This window comes from Periophthalmus magnuspinnatus, chromosome 5 (assembly GCF_009829125.3).
Source record: "Periophthalmus magnuspinnatus isolate fPerMag1 chromosome 5, fPerMag1.2.pri, whole genome shotgun sequence".
NCBI lineage: Eukaryota > Metazoa > Chordata > Actinopteri > Gobiiformes > Gobiidae > Periophthalmus > Periophthalmus magnuspinnatus.
Window position 1 is genome coordinate 4,131,169 of NC_047130.1, and position 25,302 is coordinate 4,156,470.

General features: G+C 40.2%; 1 protein-coding gene across 2 annotated transcripts in view; it reads left to right on the forward strand.

Annotated features, from left to right (window-relative positions):
- prickle2b (prickle homolog 2b) overlaps positions 1-23,769 on the forward strand; it is a 75,644-nt gene extending 51,875 nt beyond the window's left edge. Inside the window, exons 1-8 of one of the 2 annotated variants that reach the window (XM_033966532.2) lie at positions 4,939-5,355; positions 11,150-11,333; positions 16,841-16,954; positions 17,575-17,712; positions 19,479-19,682; positions 21,025-21,211; positions 21,550-22,380; positions 22,458-23,769. In XM_033966532.2, the coding sequence (XP_033822423.1) occupies positions 11,160-11,333; positions 16,841-16,954; positions 17,575-17,712; positions 19,479-19,682; positions 21,025-21,211; positions 21,550-22,380; positions 22,458-23,383 (2,574 nt within the window). In that variant the 5' untranslated portion in view covers positions 4,939-5,355; positions 11,150-11,159 and the 3' untranslated portion in view covers positions 23,384-23,769. Of the gene's footprint in view, positions 1-4,938; positions 5,356-11,149; positions 11,334-16,840; positions 16,955-17,574; positions 17,713-19,478; positions 19,683-21,024; positions 21,212-21,549; positions 22,381-22,457 lie in introns of those variants that run through there. The other variant, XM_033966533.2, reaches the window with a different exon arrangement.
- The last annotated feature ends 1,533 nt before the right edge of the window (positions 23,770-25,302 follow it).

Sequence of the window (25,302 nt, forward strand, 5' to 3'; positions counted from 1 at the left end):
AAGTGTTCCTTAACTTAAAAATAGTATCTGTCTGGACTAAATCTGCCCTGACTAGCAAACCTAAATATTTAAACATAGCATAGTTTACTTATTACTAAGGAGCCTGGAGAGCACCAGCTCCAAACCACCAACTTGGCAAAATAATATTAGGTCTGCAAAAATGTGACACGTGTGAGCTTGTTTTTTTTCTTTTTTCTGCCAAATGCAATGACTTCTCCAGAGACTTGTCGACATATAAAACATGTGTTATACCTTTGTTGTGTTTCCTCTGCACTGACGCTTGGCTTTTGTCTAACTTCAGCTTGGCTCTGGAAATAAAAGGCGATCGAGTATCACTAGTGCGGCTGCTACCCTGCAATTGTGGTGCAGCTAATGGCCATGCTAATATTTATTATTGATGAGGGGAACATCTGGTCAGTCTGAGTGAGATTGTGGGCACGAGCCTGCATGCAAAGTGATTGGTGTCCCAGAAAAGAGTTCATAATATGACTTTATTATGTAGACATTTAGTGATCTGCAAATTTGTTATTAAGTTGGTGTTTTATTGTCTAACACATCATAAGAATTATGTTTTAACATTTTGTAGATGGTAGTCCTTTTTGTGTACCAAGAGCTAATGTTTTGACCTCTGGCAAAAAAATACAACTCCAGGTATGTTTATGGTGAGGATATGCCATTGAAACATGATTAAATCCATAAAAAGTTATATTTCCATTAAAAAAATTAAATAAATCCCTACAAAAACAAAAAATCAGAGGTCAGCCACCTGCTTGTCTCCATGGAGATGTTGCTTTGACTGGAATTTTTCACACTTCTATCTTGCATTTGTTCAGTTACTCATAAGCAGTGTAACCTCTCCACTGATCTGACCTGTAACTTGGCCTGATGCCATGACTTGCCTGTCTCCATGAAGATAGGCGTGTTTAATGTCATACTGTGGGACATTCTAGGCAAAAAAATAAACTCTCCTTGGGGACAAAGTTACATAATGCAACTTCATCAAGCTTAAGACTATTGTTATGTTCCAAACTGCTTCCAAAACATCTTGCCTTTAAACCATCTACAGCAACATCAACACCTTTCTCCTTCTAACCCATTTCTCTGTTTTCCTGCTGGAGAAGTGACCTAGTTCTGAGTGTTAATGCACATGCAGGGCTGACAAAAGCTCTACCATCTCCAGTCACCAAGCAGCAGGAAGAGCTGTCCTGTTTGGGAACTGCTTTCCACCCGGAGAAGATGGATGGTTTGACAGGTAGACAGCAGCTACATACCCTTGAGAAGTCCACCCACAAGGTCACCTCTTTGCCCTGCCCTTCTTCTTGTCAAACTATGCAGCCAAGCAATTTCTCTCTCTGGACTGCTTTTTCCGTTTTTCCTGCATGCTTGTATTTTCTTTTACTTAATGGCTTACACAGACCTCTGTACCATCCAGGCTACTGAAGAGTTGAGTTTGTGTGCTAACGAACCCACAAGCTAATTAGAATTTCAAACCAAGCTGGCCAACCCAATTCCTTGGCAGTTCCCTCTGTTGGAAAAATACTATTTCACCCCTCACCCGTGCAGAATTAATCCTGTTAATGGTGAACATGGGTTGAATAATGGGACACTTATCTGAGCCGGACACGGGCACTGAAAATCTCTTTGGTGCAATAGCCGTGACATGCCTACAGCTTATGTTTGACGTCTACTGCCTTTGGGTAAAATGGAGGTCAGTAAGGAAAGAGATGCACTGGAGTAGATTCTAAAACTTTAAATGTATAACGTGCAGACACTAGCTCAATCATTCTTGCTTGAAATTCACTCAACTGGCAAGTATAGCAAAGTCTGCACTGCATAATAACTACAATAGATAAACAAGGACTAACTAGGTCTAACAAACGAGGTTAATAGGTTAAATTTTGCAATTGCTGTTTTGACCTGGTTGTTGACAATTTCTAGGCCTATCCACTTGAAATAAAAACTGACAAAAAGTTCAAGTTGTTTTAGAGTTATTTTTTACCATCAAGGGCAATTAGGACAGAGTAGTGGGTCGCAACGATATATTTTTGTCTGTAAAAATAACTTAAGCCACAAGATTAATATGGAAAATCTGAGTATCCAATCAGCAGTAAGCAAAGCCGGTAATTGTGATTAGGAAAAGCAGTGGACCCCAACACTGGCTGGCAGGTGGTTCATCTCGTTGTAAATGGATCTAAGCACTCACTGTGAACCATTGCGTAACTAATGTAGCATAAGAGAGGTTTTACAGCAAATAAAGGAATGATTTGATGGAGGCGCAGAGCTGGTTAGGCATGGGATGGACAGTTCTGAGTTCATTGGTTTTGAATTGAGGCCTTTGCATTTATAACTGATTGGAAATATATGGTAAGTTGTCATGCCAATCACAAGTATTGGTTCCTGGTGAACTTTGTGCTTCTGTCTTTTGAGCAGGTGCAGCCAGGTCTGGAAATTATTTGTGAGAGATTAAACATAGATCATTATTTTACATTTTTTTCCATTGTTAACTGTAATATTGGTCTCAAACAGGTTAATAATAGAAACAGGTCCGTGGACGTCCTGTTTAACACTTCAGAACAAAGAAACCCTGCCTCTTCATAGTGAAATTTCAGTGTAACATGCAGTGATTTTGAAATTAGGTGTTGAAAGAATTTTAAAACCTTACATGTTTGAGCAGGAGCCATTGAATTGCAACTAAATACAAAAGTGAGGGCCCTCAATCCTCAAATGTAGCACAGTGCTACAAGTAAGTTAAGCATGATGGAACACCATTATAATTTGCTTAAAAGCTCATAAAAGTTTATTTTCCATATGTTCTCTTGAAGGAGTTCTATTTAAACATTCTTGAGAAATGGCTGTACAGCAGTGGTAAGAAAAGTAAAGGGAAGTTCTCTCTCGGCCTGCATGTCTGAGATCAGCTGTTGGTCGAGCCCAGCTGCCCCTTGTGTTGACTCTAGAGTGATAGCCATCGGCATTTGCCACATGAAAGAAGCAGGACTGCAGTTCCTAAAAAAGCAGATGAGAAGCAGCGATTGAGAGACCATGTTCGGATCCTGGCTACATTTAAAATTGGGATAAACCAATAATCCAGGTGTTTTTCTTACCATATCAGACACTGTATATAAATCATTTCCTTCCTCTGTAAAACACTCATGCAGAATAAGAGCCTTTGAGGCACTGCAGTCTGTTTGCATAGTTTAGATAGACCCTTAGCCCAAGGGAACGTGCATTTACAATATCACTCATCTTAAGTCCTGATAGAGACAAAAATCTTCATTTACTTTGCATGCTTTGAAAGGGAGGAAACCTGTTTAAGTCATGGGTTAAAATTACCATGCAGAGGACTTCAGAGTATGCCATAAGTCTATACTGTACACAGCACTGCTATCCGAGGTATGTCCCTCAAGCTGCACTATACAGCCTCTTGGCTGATAACATGCCCACATTATTCATTGTACATGAGATCATTATCATTATAACTCCTATAGCTATTCATAAATGCACTATAAAATGTAAATGGTACTTTAATATTGTAATGCATTAGGTGTGCATCTGTCATACAGAACATTATCACTTCAGATGGAATTTTTATTTTAAAAATATTGCCTTTTCAAAATGTCTTTATTCAAAGTATTTGTTGAGTAAAAAAAGTAGGAAACTGAAGTAGCTAAGCATTTATTTAATTGACAAATTGAAAAATAAAGTTTCTTTGAAGCAGGAGGTTACTTGTAGGTGGCAAGAAATCTCAGTATATTTACTTGTAAGTAATACTACTCAAGTAGAGTTGCATACACTTATAACTAGGCTACTGCAACAAATGTTCAAAAGGTTTTGCAAACAAGGTTGCTTAGTGGATCAGTGTTTTTCTCAAGTCCATCACAAAACTTAAAGTAATGAAATGTATTTAACACACATTTTTGCTTGATTCTTAGTTGGCTATATTATTCTCTTCTCTCTTTAATTAGCAAATAAAGTTTGGTCGGGGAATGCGGTTACGACTTCCACTGCATTACCCAAGCATGAGAAAAGTACAAGCATTAGATAGGATTTTAGTCAGGATTAGGTGGGATTTCATAGGATGAGATCACTTCTCGTGGTTCTTTGTGAGATAGCTTCATTTTTGTTTTTCTCTGGTGTAGCCTAATTTGATGACTAGGCAGGATGTAGACCACTCCAAAGCTTTTCTTTTTAGCTTTGGACTAATAAAATGATTCTAAATTGTCTATACATGTTGGATTCAGGGATTTATTTGTCAGTAAGACTTTTGTCCTTTCACCCACAAATGTCTGTTTCTCATGTTAAACAACATCGTTTTGTTTACATGAGCTTAAGCCCGCCGTTTCCTTGTGTGGGCCAGAAGCTACACCCTTTCTCTACCCCCCCCTCTATCTCTTTCCCTGCCCCGGGTCAGTTGATTCAGGGAAGTGGTCCTATTCACATGCAAATGCTGACGGGACACCAGTTATCTATGCCACTAATTACCCCTGTGCTGGGACGCTGACATCGTTGTGAATATTTGGCAGAGCACGAAGAATGAGAGGCAGCGAGAGGGAGAGAGAGAAAAAGAGAGGGAGAGAAAGAGAGAGAGAGAGAGAGAGAGAGAGAGAGAGAGAGAGAGAGAAGCAGGTAGTGAGGATAGAGATCTTCAGAGTAAAGGATAAAGTTCTCTTGGATGCAGTATAAGCAGTTTTACGCACAAAAGCGGGGGATGGCGTCAGGATTTGGGTAGCTCGCTTATGGAGTCTATGTAAGTGCGCGTAAGAAGAACTGTTCTGTGGGTGCTTTCACTGCCCTCAGTTGCTTATCTGTGCCAAAGAGCTTGTTCTTTTATTACGAAGGTGCACAGCGGAAGTGTCACGTTGATGGCAGTGCGCTTGGATGTGGGTAGTTAGTGCTGTTCAGTGGCTCTGAGCAGCGAGCGCAGTCTCCTGTCGTCTCTTCTATTTTTGCGCACTCGAGACTTTACGGATTTACTTTACCTTTTCCTTCATCGCTCAAGGGAGTATTGTTTCGGCGGGATTTGAAATTACTACGGATTAGTTTTGCGTCTTTGGAACTGGGACTTTTGGCAAAGTGGACTTTTTTTTATCGAGCTTTTGGTTGACCGCTCGTCTGCGCTTTCTCCCCTTTTGCAGAACTCCGGAGTATTTGCAGAGTGTTGTTTAAAATACATTTTAACGGAGGGGCTATATTATACAGGAGTACGGTCTCTGTTCTGTAGCAGCGTTCTAGGGAAAGCTGTGCGCTTTAAAGTTTAACAAGCAAACACTACAATGAAGAGGACTTTCATTAAAGCCATCGACAGCATATCCTACGCAGTGGTCAGGACTATGGCTCCTCTCCACAATTTATAAGAAGGTAAGACCTGGATAACTATCGCTTTGGTGTGTTTTGGCAGTAGGGTACTTTATTTTAGCTCAGCACTAAAAGCATCATTTTTTTAGAGTCTAGAATAACAATAACGCATCAACTCAATGTACTGGAATAGAAAAGTTGGAGCCTGGTTAGAAGTTACTGGGTCGGTGCCACTCTTGGCACTTCTGACCTCATAGACGCGTAAATAGGTCGTCTGGGGCCATATTTAACCCGTCTGTTTGGATGTAGCACTACGGTGTGGTTTATGGTTGTAGATGTCCCAGTGTGGACGTGGTCTGCTGCGTCAACCCCCACCCACCCCCTGGAGCGAGGTGCTCTGCTGCGCCATCCAAGCACAAAGCTGCGTTATGGAATAATGGCACTCCAGTACATGTCACCATGCTTAAATGGTCTCTCTTGGTTATATAGGCTTATTATTGATAGACTATATGTGCGTTTCATATAATTTAAGATTATCTTGTAACAAATGAGTTGAGGCTGTTACTCTGTTACGTCATTACTGATGCCAACTAACCTTTTCGGAAAGTCGATGCTTGGGGACAGTTGTTTTCAGCTCAGATTTGCACTTCCTATAAACTAATTGATCCGTTAACTTGGGGGACTTTGCGCTGTGTCCGTGGATTAGCGCATGAATGCACAATGATGAGATTTCTTCAGCTGCCAGTTCTGGTGTCACTGTTGTCCGCCAAGTTAAGAAGTCAAGTTCTAATATTTTAACAACCCCCATTGGATTTAAAATCTGTCATCTTGGGTTTGTTGTTACCACTAGCAGTTTATCAAAATACATAGGCAGTAAGCACTCATTCGTGACCAAAACAGTCCACGCACCAGTACTTTATGGAACAAGTCAAACTCTGTATGAATAAGTAATGTGATCCCGACTTGAGTATAGGATGGCTGCAGATGGAAAGTGCCCCAGTTATATGTTGCACAAATATCTATGTATGTATTTTTATGTATGGCCTGCACCTTCTCTCCCACTGCAGACTTTATATGTGGAAGACAGAAACAGAAAGTGCAGTTTATGAAGAGTATTTATTTCTTTAATTGGTTAGTGCATTACTTGGGTGGACTGTTATTTGATCTGACAGATGTGTCCTCTTTGCATGTCCCCAGAACTTATTGCATTTGGTTGCTAATTGCTTGCTCATGGAATACCTTGGTGGGGCCTGAGCCTTGTAAAAAGTACACCTCCAAGACATATAAATAAGCAGGAAAGGAATGAACACAACCCCTGGTATGTCTTGAATGAGAAAACAACATGTAACTAACGTAACACATGACAATACATTATGTTCCCTCAAATGTCTGCTCACCTTTGTCAGTTACTTCGCTTAGAAATAAGTATGGGAAAAAAGGGCTGAAATGTTCTGTGCATTTGATACTTAAATGGTGCACTATGTAACTTTTCTGGTGAAGTATTTGCCACCTGTTTTTCTCCAATGAGATGTTATTGCTTCGCTTGGAAAGTTTGACACAAGCACTTTAACGTTATTTCATCACACATGCTTTTATTGTTGAAAATGGCTTGAATAGCATACATTCATACTATGAGTGGGCTTGCCTCTCCATTAATCAAACCTGTAACTTGTCCTGGTGGTGCACTGGCTTATTTCCATGGAGACAGATAATGTTTAATACTGTGGAACATTGTAGGCAAAGCAATAACCTCTCTATGGAAACAAGAAGCTGTCACAGACCCTCCATTAGAAAAGTCACAGTTTGCATTTTTAGCTACTTTTGCACCCTGATTACAATCTCTACATGATAAGATTTAATACTCTCATTGTTGACCTAAAACAACTTAAAGCATACGAGTTAGTTATTAAAGATGCTGTTTCCTTGGATACAGCGCTTGCACACAGGACTAGCCAATGATAATTAACCTGATACAGTGAATGATTGCCCGCTGACATCGCGGAGATAAGAAAGTAACTACCCCCCAGGTTTCAAACAACCTCACCACTGGAACTGACCAATGAGGACGCAGCATTTACAACCCCCCAAGGACTGAAAGCAAGAATCCGAGGTGAAAGCAGCACTTTTTTATGTCATTTATGAGGTGTCATTGGCGGAGTTAACTTGGGTTACTGGAGTTCCTAAATCTCTCCTAATTGAAATCACATTGATCTGAAGAGGATTAAGGCTGGGAAGCACCAAGCATGTGTGGTGGTTTGGAGGAATGTGTGGAGAAGGCCTACATGTGTTAAATCGCTTGTTTTATGAAATCATTCTAGTTATATTGCTGTATTTTTATTTGCCACATGTACAATAAGAAATAGTTTATTAGGTGTAAGTGAATTGTATAATTTATTTCTGCAAAACAAGGACTGCAGATCGGAACTAGCTGTTTAGCTGTAATCTGGTGTGTTTTTATGGGCGTATGTCTTTATACATAGTCTCCTTTAGTCTTTATTTGAAGGGACAGTTACTACTAAAGCAAAAAAACATATTTTGCAGATTGGCTATTCTTGACATATGTTTATCACTAGGCAAATTCTGAAACCATTACTCTTACCTTTACTGTTACTATGTTGGCTGCTCAGGTCTACTCACATGCATACTAAGTCACACAGAGTACATAATTCAGGAAAAAGAGAAAAAAAAGTTTAAAAATCACAAGCAGCACTGATTGCGTCTGAAATGTAGTGTGAAATGTTTTCTGCAGAAGGAAAGATATTTTATCCGAGCCTACATAACTCTCCCGGCCTACAAATGACTGATGACTTTTAAATCATCCATGCTGTTAAAGATGGCATTTGGAGCTGTTATATTGCCTCTTACTTGGCCATTTTTTGCCTATGTTCCTCCTCAGCAATATCACTACTCCATTTTTTCACATCCATTGAACTCCCTGTCAATAATATCTGACCTCTTCCCATGTAATATTTATATGGTGGGGGTGAGAGCTGGGACTGTGAAGTAGCCTGCTCTTCCATAAACTGCAGCAGTGTGCATGTGGAGATGGATGCTGACAGTTCATGAATATTCAGCTGGTGATTGGGTGCTTCAGTCCAGCCATAAGCCAGTGTTGGAGTCTATGCTAATTAAAGCATTTTCAGATTTTTAACTGTTGTTTGGCTTCTGTTAAAATCAAATATACATTTTTAAGCTCGAATTATTTTATGTGCCTCATCTGCAAGTGAAATGCATGTGTACCTTTACACTCAACTTGACCAAACCTTTGTGCCAGAAGTACAAAGTATTTTCAGTACAATACTTAGTATAACTTACAATAATAGTTTACAATACTTATAACAATGTTGACCTGGACATTATAACAATCAACTTGATATCACAATCAAATCACAAAGGGCATAATTATTAAGGTAAGACAAGAGTTAAAGGCAAACAGTACCTTTTTACGAAAGATATTTTTACAAACCTTCTGAAATGCATGGGATTCTACTGTTTTATCAGATCATGTCTGAATATTTTGCCAAATGTTAATGCCCTATGGACATGTTTAAAAGTGCACCGTGAACTGAATTCCACTTAGATTTCTTTCCAAAATTGTAAATTGTGGTCCTCTTTTTTTACAATAATCACTGTTAGATGTAAAACTCTCCTGCTCGAAGTTCTATAGCAGTGGTTCCCAATCTGTGCCATGTGCACTACGCACAGGGAGTACGTGAGAAGATTTTTGGAAAAACAGAAAATGGACATGTGGGGCTGGATCTACTGTGTGGCACACAGCAGGAGGTGGCCATATTACACTATGTCCCTACTTATGTTGATATTGTTTGTATTTTTTTACCCTGTGTTCCTAAACTTGGAAATATTCCCCAACAGTTTGGATCTGTCATCCAAATCTATGCGTTCCTTGGCAGTCGTCTAAATCCAAGTGTTATTTTCCAACATGAAACAATCTGCTGCACGTGCAGTCCAGTTTTATTTGTAACAAATAAAGCATAGTTCAGTAAACTCAACAAACACAGCTGTATGCTGAAGGATGCGGTGTTTTCCCCCTGGAGATATACGCTCTGAGGGAGCCAGGGGAGGCAGAGCGTGTGAGGCAGACAAGTTTGTGCTGAGGCCTGATGTGGGGGCACACACGTGAAACCTCGAAGCAGAAAAGCTGCTGCTCCGTGGGGCAAGCTGCGACCCTCGCTCGGACTTTGGCTCTTTTTGCCCTTCAAGCCAAGTGCACCTGATTACACTCTGATCATGTGGATTGTTTGAGTCCTTACATTCAGCACAGAAGTCTTTGCTCTTGTGTTTAAGGGCACTTAACACATACTGCTCTGTGTTTATAATGCATAACAAATGTAGTTTATGTTTTATTTTTTCAGATAATAATAATTTTATATTCAAAATTATTATTATCTCATATTTCAATAACTTCATGGTGCAATGGAAGAAAGGCGCGAGCTCCAATTAACAGAGTGCAGGGAGTAGAACTAATGTTCAAGACCTCCATATTGGTGAAGGTCTGCGCTCCCCTGATGTGCCTTTGTGAAACTCTATGCCTACTACATACATTTTGCATGTTAGGAGTGGCAAGACTGGGCTTCTTGTCTTAATTTGATAATATTTGTATTATTTGGATCTGCTAGTCCTGTCCAAAAGCTTTAAAAGTGATGCACATGTTTTGATATAATTACAGATATTCCAACTATTATATAATATGTGCTCAGAGTCAACAGACTTTATCTTCAAGTGTGTCGCAGTGCGGGGTAAGCAACAAGTCGTCAAACTCTCAGGGGGTACACCACTAGAAAAACTTTGGGAAGCTCTGTTCTGTAGCATTGCATACTTGAATCAAACTCAAGGTGAGGTAAGGCCAACTCTCCATATGGGGCTCTTGTCATTGACAGGTCCCAGGCCTCCCTCCCTCCCTCTCTTTCTCTCTCTCTCTCTCTCTCTCTCTCTCTCTCTCTCTCTCCCTCTGTCTGCTGTCCTTCCGTCTGTTTCTCTTCCTCTCTCCCTCTGTCTGTCTCTCTCTCTCCCTTTGTCTCTTTCCCTCCCTCTCTTCCTCTGTTTTCCTCCCTCTGTCCCTCTCTTTCTCTGTCTCTCCCTCTCTGTAGTGTCCAAAGTGTCCTGAGCTTGTGTGAGTGTGTCAGACAGGTCTGGCTTCTGTCTGCAGCCTAATGGGATTTGTGTGTGCTCCGTCTGCCCCAGGGTCTGCAGGGGCTAGAGCCAGTGACCTCCTGACCACTCTTTTCTTCACCAATGAAGGAAAGACCATGGGTTTATGTGGACCAGAATCTGTCTCCTGTGGCCTCGTGTTTGCTTCATAGTATCAACCACAGAGAGCCTGGTGTTTTCTGTGGTCCTCATCCTCCTTGAGAGCATAGTGTGATTAGTTGGTTCTTTTTCTCTGAATAATGAAAATAATGAAAATCTAAAATAAAGATAATAAGTTGATAAGAGGTTGAATGAAGTAGTATTTATCTTGCTTTGAGTTGGCCATATTATGACTTTCCTGAAATAAGGTTTTGCCAGTGGAGTATAAAATGTCCTTTTCTTCTTAAATTAAGAAAAAGACAATGCATTTTCTCATTTAGAATGTTACTTAAAGATTGGATAAAAATTAGATATTTTTTTTTCATTTTGGTTGCTTTTACTGAACAGTCTAACTTGTGAGCGGGCTTGCATCTCCACAGAACTGACGCTTACTTGACCCGCAGAAAGCTTCCACCTGCTCGTTTTCCTTGGAAGTGTTGTTCCAGAAAGTCACATACAGTAGAAGATCATGTTTCTTCCAGTATAACTTCATATACTTCATAAATGCTTTGATTAATCTGACTTTCCTCTGTCTTCATTGTGTCTTCAGGAAGATCTGCATGCACTGTAAGTGTCGCTGTGAGGACCATGCAGTGACCACCATGCCTGTGGAGATGGAGAAGACGGTCACAAAGCTCATGTACGACTTCCAGAGGAACTCCACCTCGGACGATGACTCGGGGTGTGCCCTGGAGGAGTACGCCTGGGTCCCACCGGGACTCAAACCTGAGCAGGTACAGGCTTGTCCCTCTGTTCAGCACTGCACACACGGTTTACCTTCAGAAATGTACAAACCTTCTATTATTGCTTTGAGTTTAAGGGATTAGTCATTCAATGTAACTCCAAACATTGTGCCAACAACATTGTGCCATATCAAAATTAGGAAAAGTTTTATTGTCAATGTCAGTGGATGAAATTTGCAATGAATAATAACAGTAGAATATAAATTATGATAAAATATAGCAGTTGCCACAAAACGAAACAAAAATTTCAAATACCAAAGAAAAAAGCTTGATACTTGATACTGACTTGATGCCACACACTTTTTACTCAAGACTCAAATGCATGACAATACAGGATTACTCAAATATGCATGAATCAGTTGAAATACAACTTTGTGTAAGCTAATGATGATGGAACACCACTATAACATTGACTACAAGCTTATAAAAGTAGATCTTACATAATAGGTCCCCTCTAAATATCAATTACCGTAGTGGTAAACTCAACAAACAAGAAAACTACAATTTTGTTAAAACTCTAATCTAGCTGTACCCACTCCTGTGTGTTTGGAAAGTAGTTGTGAGAATAGAGTTTTCCTGCCCAGCCAAGCCTCTTACAAATGTATCCAATGACAATGGCCCTACTTGAGTTCACGTTACAATCACAGTGATCTCCATTGTTATGTTTGTAGTTTTTGTTACATGCACACTGCTTTGTGACTGTAGCCATGTTTACTGTAGCTGTGCAGCACACCATGCCTCAAGGTCTAAATATTTCATTGCATTGACTAACAAAGGTAACTCATAACTTGTCTATTTTCTTATTATTTAGGCATACACAGGGTCTGTTATTGTCTTGTTAAATCTTCTCCTTTTTACGTACAAGTTGCTAGACTTCAGCAGGCAGTGCTTAAAGTATATATCGCTCTACAAAAAAAAACAGAAAAAACCTGTCTGTGTAACTGAAATTTTTTTATTTGTTTTTTCCTGTAATGATTATGATTTTCTAGCATCAGAGCAATAATTACATCATCAAAGTGAACTTTAAATGTTAAAAGGTCAAAGTACTATTGTGTTCACCTGCTAAAAGAGAATAACATTACAGAACAATACAAAAGAATTTTATTATAACTATATTATTTTATTATAAATGTCAATTGAAGGGTCTTGTGGGATACACAAAATATATTCTCAACATCACCTTTATAGACAGTTGTACGTCTGTATCTGTTCATGAAGCCTGGTCAATACCATGTTGGCAGACTGACCAATCTATTTCTCTCGTGTGTCTGGGTCACACACACGACCCCAAAGACAATTAGCCTGTCGCTGCTGGAGAGAAGACCTCTGAAACATAGGGTCATCCTGATAAATGGTGCACTGGAAAAGCATCAAAGATAACCTTGGCTCTTGATACACCGCAGCTTATAAACAGGAGACTTTCACAAGGGCAATTTAGGGTTCATCAGGTTCATAACTCAAGCAATACCAGTGCGTGAGTTCTTTTATTGACCAAGGGGTACGGTTGATGTGGGCCTTTTTGTATGCCCTGCTCCTTCCTCATGACACCCAGCCAACAAGAACAGTATAAGACAGAGATTCCAAACATGCAGCTAATCTCTGCGATCTGAACAGTAGTGTTAGGTTTCTGCATAGGAAGTCCCACACTACCTGTGTGCTTCCTAGTCAGCAGTGTGCACTCCGCTTGTGCACCTCGTGTTTGTATAACCGTGATAACACAGGAGGAGCATTTGGAATCAGAAGCTTGTAAAATATACAGCATAATACAAAAGAGTACAGAGAAGTGGAACAGTTCTACCAACTGTTTTTTGGTCAAGTTTATAAAAACAAAGCATTCCTTTCACGCTACCATTCCAATGTCATGTGACTCAATGTCTCTCTAATCTTCAGCCTAGAAATTCAAGAGGATCTGGATCAAAATTACAGTTAACTCAAATAAGTCCAACATCCAAATAAGGCCCAAATTAGTGACTTGTGCGATTGTGGTAGAACTTCTGATGCAGCAGTTCACCTGTAATTATCTCTATGAAAAGGAGAAGGCTATTGTAAGAACTGTGTATTCTGTTATGTACAACGCTACCAATACAAATAAGATTAGGACTGTATTGATATGTTATAGCAAAAAATAAACACAATTTTTATGGACCCAGATCCCAATTTTACAATGATTTTGATTTCTATATATACTGTAGCTAGGGTAAACGTAGTATTTTTCTATTGCCTTTAGGAAGTAAATAAAATCATCGGCTTCTTCTAAAAGTTCAGATGTCATTGTGATGGTTTGATCCTTACAGAGGTGTGGAAAAAGTGTCTGTCTGTGTTTGACGCATCCACATCAAGTTTATTAGGATGTAGCAAACAGGATTGATCAGAAAAATTACAAATCATCTCTCATTCATTCACTAACACCACATTCCCACCATGTGTGTCTGTTGGAGCGGTGTTTTGCCAGTGCCTCCTCTAACCACCGTCAAGTGGCCTGTTGAGAGACTGTAAGTGCTGGTGTCTAGAGCTGTCTTTTCCTGCGGCCATTAGCGCCAATAGAAAGCAGCTGTGAGGAGTGTAGAGCTGCTATTTGCTTTAGCCGCTAAAAACACTCCTTTGAGCACACTTTGGGATTCAGCACGGCCTATAGTTTAGCCTGTTTTCAATTACAGTTATTATCACAAGCTGCTGCTCTCTGCTGCCTGCAACTGAGCCGGCCACAGGACAGTGTGCCTTTCTCTTTCTCCACACTGGAATTTTGTTGTTCAAGTGGGATGTATAATTGATCACAGTTTTGGGTGATTTTAAGGGTATACTAAGCGAGAATAAGTTGTTGATTTTGTTTTCGATCATGGGCACAGCAATCTATACTTGGTGATACTTGGTTCCACTATAGTTCTGCTGTTTCATTGCCGTTAAGAAATAGCAATAGTCAGTCAATTATTTCATCCTATATAAAACAAAATGCATTGTTACCTTACCTTCAGACAAAAAGACACTTATCAGACTCTAACCCTGGGACAGTCAGGTGCCACTGATGGTGCAGAAGTCTTAAAGGTGCAACTTTGTGTAACTTTTCTGGTCCATTTCCTGCTCGTCTCATAAAAATGTTATGTCTTTGCGTGTAATGTTCCACTCTATGGTATGAACTTGTCTATCTTTCATTTATTCAATTACAGGTGTGTTTACTGCCAAAAAATACTTTGTTTGGTTTTCTTGTCTCCAGGGAGATTGTTAAGTATGCCCCTTGTGAAACATTCCAGGCAAAACAACAACATTTCCATGGTTTCAGTTCCCCTTACACAGTTCTCCTTTAAAGTTGGGTTTAATTTGGACACCATTTGTAGGATCATTTTAGTCCGTACTTGTCCTGGGCCTTACTTGAAATCAGATTTAGTGTGTCTGTATAAACAATTGCTTTATATTGCTGTACTGTATTAAAATTTGGTCAATAGGTATAAGCAGGGCAAAGATCCTGGTCAGGACAAGAAAATGCACAGCTCACTAAATGCTATTACTGTGATCTGAAATACAATGCATTTGATCGTGCCAACCTGAAGCAGCCATGTTTGACTCCAGGTTGTATTGGAGTGTATCTTAAAGGAGTGCTGTTGGATTTAGCATTAGTTGTGTTTGGGTTATTTAAAACTGTTCCAGACTGTTGTGCACCTGCTTGGGTTAATCTGTTTGCATGACCCAGTATGTGCTGCCAAGGACACAGCTGAAGGCTCCACTGCACCATTCATTAAATAAGACTCTTCTCTTCTACAGTGATCACTCAGTCCCACTCACTGTTACACTAGAAGCTGTGAACTGAAAAATTACACTCTTCTCCCATCAGTTGTCCACTATAACACATATCGGAATTAGATCTACAAATTTCACTACTAATTTCCTGTTATTGAATGTGGTTATTTCATTTTATAAAGTGTAATTCACAGATGTAGGGTTGTCAAAAGTATGGAAAATCAGATAAAAATCAATACTAAAACTATTATCAAAACTAGACACTCATTTGAGCAGGTATCAATACTAAAAAAGTCACATTCACAGGACAGAAATGAACTTTTACTGAGCAGCTTTAGAATGATCTTGAGCTGTATGAGAACAAGTGTAAGACACGTAGACCACAGACCAATTTTAAGACCCATGGACCACTATGAAACATATCTATATAAAAGAAAGTACAGTTATTCAATGTTGAAAATGACATGTCTAAAGAAAAAATGTTTTTATGATTATAGTAATATCAGAATCAGTACTGAGTCTATTCCTTAGCATCAAAATCAACTTTGAAATGTGAGTATTGTGACACTACCCATACGTATATATACATCAGCTATTATTTTTTTTACTTCTTAACCTTCCATTTGCACAAGAATTCTAAGCAGATTTGCCACTGCTATAAAAAAAAGAAAAGAAACTAAAAATTGTAGGTAAAAAAAAAAATCCTGACTATATCTTATTAAATCAGTCTGCCCCAGTTCAACATGTATAATGATTCCAATCTCTGTCCTTTCCATCACTCTGCGGGTACTTATAAATAATCCATGCGACTCACATTGTCACTTTATCTTATCTAGAGGATTCCCCAGTCATTGGGCCTGTCAGATTAGTATTAACCTACTGGCCACATGCATTTTATATTATTACACATGCATTGATGTACGTGTCCTTTGTCTGAGTGTGGAAGTATGTCACAGGTCAGTAATATATGGCCCCACAATGAGCCAAGATGGAGGGAGAGTTTCCATTAGACCTCTCTTGGTGGAACATAAATCTCTTTCATTTTATATCTGACACAAATCTGTATCATCCAGGTGGTCATTGCTTCTTTTAATATAGCCTTAAAGCTTATATTGTTTCTTTGCTGTGTTGATTGAGTATTTCCTATGTTTTAGACTGTAGTACAAGTTATTTGTATTTAAATTGATTCATGCAGTTTGAGTAATCCTGTATTGTCGTAATCCTTGGCTCAAGTGGTCAGAAAATGTCATATCCCCACCCACATCCCTATACTTTTATACTTTTTAATATTCAGGCTCTGAGTCATACATGAAGGGTTCAAAATTGTTCATTTTTTTGCAATGACAACAAAACCAACATCTGCTAAGGTGAAATGCCACTATAAAGACACAGGGCTTATCAATTTAGCATTTTTGCGGGAAGTCAGTGGTCCCATTTCTTTTATTAAGCCGTTTTAGATCAATTTAGCAGTTTACAATTAACATAATGTAAAATAATAATCTGCAAAATGTTGATCTGTTTACTGAATACTAGGGAAAAGCATTTTATCTTCTTTCATTTAGGGGGCAATGTTCATGCGTTTCCTGAGTTATGTTATGATTCTGCTGTTATTGCAATACAGACATATTCAAAAATTATACAAAACAATATTTATTTTCCAAACTTTCCATTTTTTTTTAGGTTTTGGCTTCAGGTTAGTCTCTGTTCAAGTGGTTGGCAGCCTGTTACAGACCCTAATCCTCCCTAATCCATCCATCTCCCCACAGGTCCACCAGTACTACAGCTCCCTGCCCGAGGACAAGGTGCCCTATGTGAACAGCCCAGGAGAGAAATACCGCATCAAACAGCTGCTCCATCAGTTACCCCCCCACGACAATGAGGTGAGCCCCCAGACTGCCCCGCCCCCATCCATTTCAAACCTATCTACCATCCAGACAGACAGACCTTCAGGGCAGCACAGATAAGAGGAGAGGATACCAGACCTGGGAAGAGTTTTTGTAAAAAGGAGTTTGCTATACTATCTGGTGTATCATTTTCAACAATTAGCAGCAATAAATAATGTTTAAACAATGTGTAAATCTTTGCATTCTGACAAAAAGTTTAAGTTGAATAAAGTGTAACGTTAAATTATGCTACGGTTAAAATAGCAAATACATACATATCCATCATCAGTGAGCTATGCTACTAAACAAATCTGTAACTTATGATCATTTTTGTGACTCCACAGCATTCAGGTTGGGTCAAAAGAATATTGATTTCTGATTAAACATGATTTTTCTCGTCATATATTTCATGGGTTGTCTGCCACCATGGAAATTGTATTGTTTTGCCTGAACGTATCTATTTTGCATTAAGTTTTAAAGCTCAGAAATACCTTGAAAAACATTTACATTCTATCAGTTGCATCACCCTGCCAACCTGTAACCTAGCCATGCATTTTCCACCAAATTTTAACAAAAGCATCAGACCTGTGTCAACAGTTTTACGTGTGTGTTTGTAGTTGCGCTACTGCAACAGTCTGGATGACGAGGAGAAGCGGGAGTTGAAGCTCTTCAGTAACCAGCGCAAGAGGGAGAACCTGGGTCGCGGCAACGTCAGACCTTTCCCTGTCACCATGACCGGGGCCATCTGTGAGCAGGTAACAGAACGGTGCATTTAAATCTACATTATTAGAAAATCAGCAAAAAGAAAGAAAAGGATTCCAATACAGTGGAATCTATTTATCTGCCTCTCTATCCATCTATCACTATGTCAAAGACGTAGCATTACATAGTATTTTTTAAAATGGGTAACAGTTTTTGAGTATTAATATTGTTAGAATGATTGTTGAATAGGCTTGCAAAAGTAAAAACAAACCAGACTCATGGATTACTAGTTGGCTAGCGTCTTGAGCTACTAAAGAACTAAAAAGAACTCATTTTTTTTGGTAAGGTAGTTAAAAATTTTAGCAATTGAAATCCGCTATAAAGAACAATAATAGATATGTTCAGTGCAGGCTGTACGGGTGATATAGGATCTTAAGACCTTTTCTTCTAAATGTCAAACCTATACTCAAACCTGAGTTGGGTTAAAACCAGCATATGTTGCGGTTTATGCTTTGAGTGCTGTGTTCAGTGGCCCATGTGATAGAGCTGTGGCATTTGTTGTCTTTGTTATGAATGACAAGCGCTCAGTGTTGACATTCAAATCAAAGAGCCACTACAGATGTCCTTCTAAACCACCTTGTCGCTCTCACCTCTTTGTTTAGCCGTACGTCGGATGCACAACAAGGATTTAAATCAACTGACACGCTGCAGTATACCGAGCTCTGATTGGCCATTGAATACTGTTTGTAGGTGATAGAGTTGGTTGTTATAGCCCGTGAGAGTAAATAAAAAAACAACAATAATGTCTCAGCTTTCACTTGTTTTTCTGTGTTGTATCAGAGAGTTGTGTTTTCAAATTTACTGCTTAGTGCTTGTATCCTTTTATGTGGTCTGTCTGGATTTTTATTGCGGAAACACACATTAATACACATTATATACAGGTGAGGTTGAATTGATGTAAATCCCCTGATCTCCCTTCCAGTCTACCTGCTGTGCTGGGCTGTGTGCCATTTAGACAGCACCATTGTACATTTTGGAGTAGATGTTCAAACCTGTACTTGTAATTTCTCTGTCTCTGCTCCTCTCTAACTACAAACACAAGTAACAACACCTACTTTGAATGGCCAGAGGTTATGAAATATGCAGATCTGTGGTTTGAAACAACATAATCCATCTTTAAACTGTTTAAATAATCAAGTTTTGAATTTAAAAAAATCCCATTAGACCTCTCTAGGTCTAAAATGCTATTAGATTTGTGTAAAGAATAGCACCTAGTACTTGAATATTTCTTATGCTTACTTTATAATTTTACTTTAAGTGGAGCTAAACACTACATCCACTTTTTTGCTACTAAACCGTGTATATGGTGTTTTGATAGCATTATTTACTGTCCCTAGTAATTTTTTTGCTTTTAAATTTGCAGATTTCTGGTCAAACACAGCTAAATCTAAGTTTGTGCTGCCTGTATTTAATTTCCAGTATTTGGTGTTATCACAATAGACTGCCCTTTCTGATTACAAACACCTGGCTGCAGGGGCAGAGTTTAAAAGTGTGGTTACCTGTTAGACCAATCACATTGTTCCTTATAACCCCAGACATGACACCTCCTACCCCTTTGCTCTTTTCTTTAGTCCTCCAGGATTTGACATGTGGTTGTGGGTGGAGTTTAGGTGCTTCGTCCCACTTTAAGTACAATTTTGACATCAGTACTTCTAACAGAGTCTATTTTTTGCCCTTGAACTATACTTTTACTTACGGTACAAATTTCAGTACGCTTTCCACTGAATCTAACTTAGGGTTTGGCCTTGTGTTTTTGCAGTGCGGCGGGCAGATCAGTGGTGGGGACATAGCTGTGTTTGCGTCCCGGGCAGGCCACAGTGTGTGCTGGCACCCGGCCTGTTTCGTGTGCAGCATGTGCAGCGAGCTCCTGGTGGACCTGATTTACTTCTACCACGAGGGCAAGATCTACTGTGGGCGGCACCACGCGGAGAGACTGAAGCCACGCTGCACGGCCTGTGATGAGGTACAACAACAGTCTGCACACAGGGCCTGCTTATGCTAACAGACAGTTCAAGATTGACAGTTAAGGCTTGGAATCTAATCTAAGGTACCAGGGGCCTTGAACTAGGGTTGTATCGAAATTAGATACTCATTTGAGCAAGCATTGATACTAATATAAAGTCACATTCACAGGACAGAAATGAACCTTTCCTGAACAGCTTTAGAATGATCTCAAGCCATATCAAATCAAGTACAAGACCACACAGACTAATATACACCCAAGGACCTCTATGGAATCTACTGACTGACTAATATATAGTAAAAGAAAGAGTGTATTGTTGTATTGTATTGTTATCTTGGTATAGCAACCAGTATGGAGTATTGAGTCTATTCCTTAGTATCGAAATCGAGTTTGAATTTTTCAGTATCATGGCAACAATGTTCTGAACCTGATCATTGTTAGTGATTACTAGCAATTTCATGTGTCATTGGATATTATAACCCCTTCTTTTATATTTTCACTCTATGTATTCAGACATAAGGCCATGAACTGTTTTTGAGCAAAGTATCCAAAACTCATAGCAGATATAAAATTTTAATAAATTCAGATTTTTTTTTTCCAATCTATAAAAAGTGGAGCACCTGTAAATCACTTGACTCATTGATGCTCTATTTTTATTTTTTTTTAATCACTCTTTTTTCTGTTTTTCAAATTAAAGTATTTTAAAATAATACAATTTGTCAAAAGAATTTATGAACTTTTTTAATAAAATGTTGTTTTCAGTACTGTTATACTCTCTACTCCTGCAGTTCATATAATTCACAGTAATAACACTTACCCACAAACCTCTATGGCTGCTCCCTCCTATGTATTTTAGCTGTGAATTGAAGCTAAGACACTTTTACAATTCAGTGCTAGCGTTAGTGCTTAAAAATACCCTGTGATTTGGCAGCTGTGTAATTAAAAGTAAACCCACCACTTGAACAACTCCCACTTCCGTCACAACCAGAGAAAGTGGTGGGGTTATTGGTGGTTTTCAGAATCAGAAGATGTCAAACTCCCAGATGGGGGTAAGAGACAGCTTTTCTTATTGTTTACTCTGCATTTTCATAAGAAATGCAAATGGTAAATTCACAATAGTTGAACCTGATCATTTCCAGTTACAAGAGCCTACAACTTTGTATTGTATGTTAAAATGTAGTAATAGTAAATATAAAAAATATACCAAGCATGTTAACCATATGCATTTTAGCTGTCTCCATCTATATTAAAATATTAAAATGTTGTGATGACATCTAAAATCTAGCAATACCTAGTGGGGATTTAGCTTGATAAACAGTACTCTTTCATTTATCTCTGTCAGATCATCTTTGCCGACGAGTGCACAGAAGCGGAGGGCCGTCACTGGCACATGAAGCACTTCTGCTGTTTTGAGTGCGAGACAGTTTTGGGGGGTCAGCGCTACATCATGAAGGAGGGCCGGCCCTACTGCTGCTCCTGCTTTGAGTCGCTCTACGCCGAATACTGTGACTCCTGTGGGGAACATATTGGTATGTATGCTCACACAGTTCTGAATAAATACACTGGTAATGCCCCCTCGGAGAAGTGGTGTTGTAAAACTGTTTGCTTGATTGTTCACACGAAAATATTTGACTAACTCTATAAACTTTGGAAACACATTGGGACCAGATGGCAATTATTAGCACAGAATGGTTTCCCTCTGTGACCCCTGCCTTTTGTTTGTGTTTCTGCAATGCTGGAGATGTGAATAGTTTACTGTTGTTTAATAGTCATTGGAGCATATGTTCACAAAGTGCCAGTACCATTTTTATGTATCAGTCAGACACTGTACAGTGTAATGTACATTTGTTGATTTGCATTGTTGCAGGTATTGACCAAGGCCAGATGACATACGATGGTCAGCACTGGCATGCCACAGAGGCCTGTTTCTGCTGTGCCCGCTGTAAGCGCTCTCTGCTGGGACGACCCTTTCTCCCCAAACAGGGACAGATCTTCTGCTCACGTGCCTGCAGCCTGGGCGATGAGACTAATGGCTCAGACTCGTCAGACTCCGCCTTCCAAAGCACCCGCTCCACCCGGGAGTCCAGGCGCAGCTCCAAGGTGGGGAAGAGTGGAGGGGGAGGGGGGCAGGCCGAGAGGTTTTCAGGTGAAGTGGACCCACTGTCTTTACAAATGGACCTTCTGAGTCTCTCCAGCCAAACTCCCAGTTTGACCCGAGAGCCTCCTGCCTGGAAGAAGCAGGAACAGCTGTGTGACAGCTACGCATATGAAACACAGTCAGAGATGGTCGCCAAACCAACACCCCTGGAGCTGCTCAGCCAGTGCAATGTCAGGACTACTTATGCAGCTAGCAGCCAGCAGGAGCACAGGAGACCCCTGCTCTCAGCCATGAAGGGCCATTCTCTGAATGAGGCCTGGTTTCAGGGACTGCCCAATGAGTACCACCCACCCAAACTGCGAACTCAGAAGAGCTTCACAGAGGTGTCCCAGTGCACACAGCACCACTCTGGCTTCTCCGCAGAAAAGCGTTCTGTAAGTCTACACGGCTTCCAGCGCGACAGAGACCACCCCCCTTCTTCTGCACAAGTGGCCCGCAGCAGGAACCCCATCAATGCACTTACCTTCACTGAGCACCTCACCCCACTCGAGCAGACACCGCGAGGCTCCATGGAGTCCCTGGGGATCTCCAAAAGCATCAGTGAGTATGACTGCTTATGTCATGATGTTCATTATATTATGAATGTGTTGACTTAAATGTCCATGTAATGTGTACAGGTAACCCAGCTGATGCAACAGGGAAGCATCAAGATCAGCTCTCGCGGTTCTCAATGCCAGACCTGAGTAAAGACTCTGGAGTGAACTCTGATAAGAGCAACATGAACACACTGAACTCCTCTGTGCAGTTCCGCAGCTCTGAGTCTCTGCACAGCCTCACAGCGGGACAGCCCTACCTGGAGATGGAGCCCCCCCACTCTGCATCAAATCAGGGCCAGTACTGTGAGCCCCCCATGGCTGTGGGCTGCAGCAGGGCTCATGTCCCCCCTGGTTTCACCTTTCAGGAGGAAGACCGGCTCAGCCTGGTGAGCAGTGCCAACGCGGCGCGCCTGCCCCCTATCAGTGAGCGGAGGGTCAGTGCTGTGGGCGGGGGCAGAGGTGGTGCATTTCAGATGGACGCTCCAGAGGATACCCCCCAAAGGCGCAGACACCACCACCGCCCCCGCCGCTCCAGGCGCTCTCGCTCAGAAAACGCCCTCAACCTGGTGTCTGAGCGCAGGCCACGAGCTCAGGACCGACCACAGCTGCATGTGCGTGAGGATTATGACCGCTTCCCTGTGCCGCGGAGCAGCAGAGAGCAGTATGGAGCAGGAGGGGGGAGGTACCAGCCCCAGCCCTTCAGACAGTGTCCCAGGACCACCTCTGACCTGTGCCTGCAGAACCCCCAGAACATGCGGCACTCTGGACTAAACCAGTACACCTGGGATGACTATGACGATGACTGGTGCTCCACGTGCTCTTCCTCCTCGGATTCAGAAGACGAGGGCTACTTCCTGGGTGAGCCCATTCCCAGACCTGTGCACATGCGTTACCGGAGCAACCAGGAGCTTGGGCACAAGTACAACACCGGGATGGGTGGAGCCAGTCGTAGTGGACAGTTACACTCTCGTAGCCGCAGGAAAAGCAAGAACTGCATCATCTCCTAACAGGAAGTGTCAGTGTTGTAAATTGTGATTTCATTGAATGGATTCCTAAAGTCAGTGAGAATGATGTACCAGTGTTGGCATCTGTATTCATTTAGTATCTTACAACAGTGAACGTAACATACAAAATTATGTGCAATGTAATCCTTTTTAATTTAATTTCTACTGAGCAGTGAGCACAGTTGTGAGGCAAGATATATTATGTCAACCGTTTACTATATGTATATAGTAAATATTAATAATGTCACTTAAGTTAAAGAAGTCCCTGTACATATGGTTGTAAATGAGGCCTCACATATTTTTATATTTTGTATGGATAAATCCTTTTATGTGGCTCTATGATTTAGTCATAGTAAGTGTCAGAAAACAACTTATGCATGTTATATTTGGCTGACTTGTCTTGCATTTGGAATAAAACATTTTCAGAATATGACTGAAAGCTGATGTTTCTGTGTTGTAATTGGCAAAGAAGTGATGTGTTACAACAGTAGGCCTACTAAGGTCTGCCACACTGTAAATTGGATTGGCTGTGACGTCCATGTGCTCTGGCCAGGATTACAAGCTCTTTAATCCACACACACATGCCCATATGGAAATCACAGGTAGACTACTATGTAAGGGCCAGGCATTTGATTAGCTGCTCAGAGTCTAATTCTGTTGACATGGTTTGGCACAATAATACTTTAAGTTCACCTAACCTCAACTTCTTCTGGGCAAGAGCTTGATGGATTAAACAGAAGACATTATAGGCTATGGCATAGTCTTCATAAATGTTATTAAATTTGCAACATTTTAAATAAATGTAAAAAAAAAAAAAAAAGAAATGTATTCCACATAATTTTGCCTAATAATTCTAACTTTACAAAAATATAATACTTCAGTTTATTTAGTTTTAGTTTATTTAGTGTGCATGTAGGTCTGTACATAATGCTTGTGTGCTCAATACATCATCAATTTGCATCACATAACATTACACAAGTTGCCTTTTTATACATTTTAAAGAAAAAGTCGGCCTATTACTTCTTTGACCTTAAGAACATAGACATATTTGTTCATACAGTCATCCAGAATGAACCATTACAATTTCATTTTAGACAACCAAATCGAAAGAAACTAGACCTATTATATACTGACTGTTTGACTACTGTTTTTACTGTACATCATTATCATGGGAAAAAACGTAGTTTTTGAAGGCTTTTGCCAAGCTCGCAGCCACTCCGGGTGTGTGTCCATCTGTGTAATTAAAAGCACATGGGGAGAGTGTGGAGAGGGCTGCTACACTGCACACATACGCTTCCTGAATGGGCCCATGTTCACAGCAGAGGAGAGAGGAGGTGGGAGAATCCTCAAGTTAATATGAATATTCAAAATAAATCTTATGAACCTGTGGAAAATATAGATAAATACTTCTTCAGAGCCATACTTGGTGTAAAAAGTGAACAAAATTAATATTCATGCATGCATATAACCATACCTGTTTGCTAATCCCCAATCTACTTAGATTTCCTATAGCAATATCCAGAATATCAAGTGTCACAGGGGCTACAGTGGCTCTTGTCATCTAGTACAACCTGCTGTGTCCTTGAGCAAGACACTTTATCACTTTATCCACATTGCCTGGTATGAATGTGATGTGTAGTAGTCAAAGGGGCAGATTGTACAGATTGACAGCCTCACTTCCATCAGTTTACCCCAAGACAGCTGTGAAGTGTGGAGAGAATCAAAAATACAATGTAAAATGCTTTGGGAATCCTGAAAAGAACTATACAAATCTAACATATTATTAGGAGTGTTTTCCTGCATTTAGATTTTTTTTGTAATTCTTTGTTCTCTGCAATTTCCCCCCTGGGCCAGTAACAGCTCATAAATGTATCATAGTGATTTTAAATTGAGGTAAATTCAAGCTAGTAATGTAAAAAAAA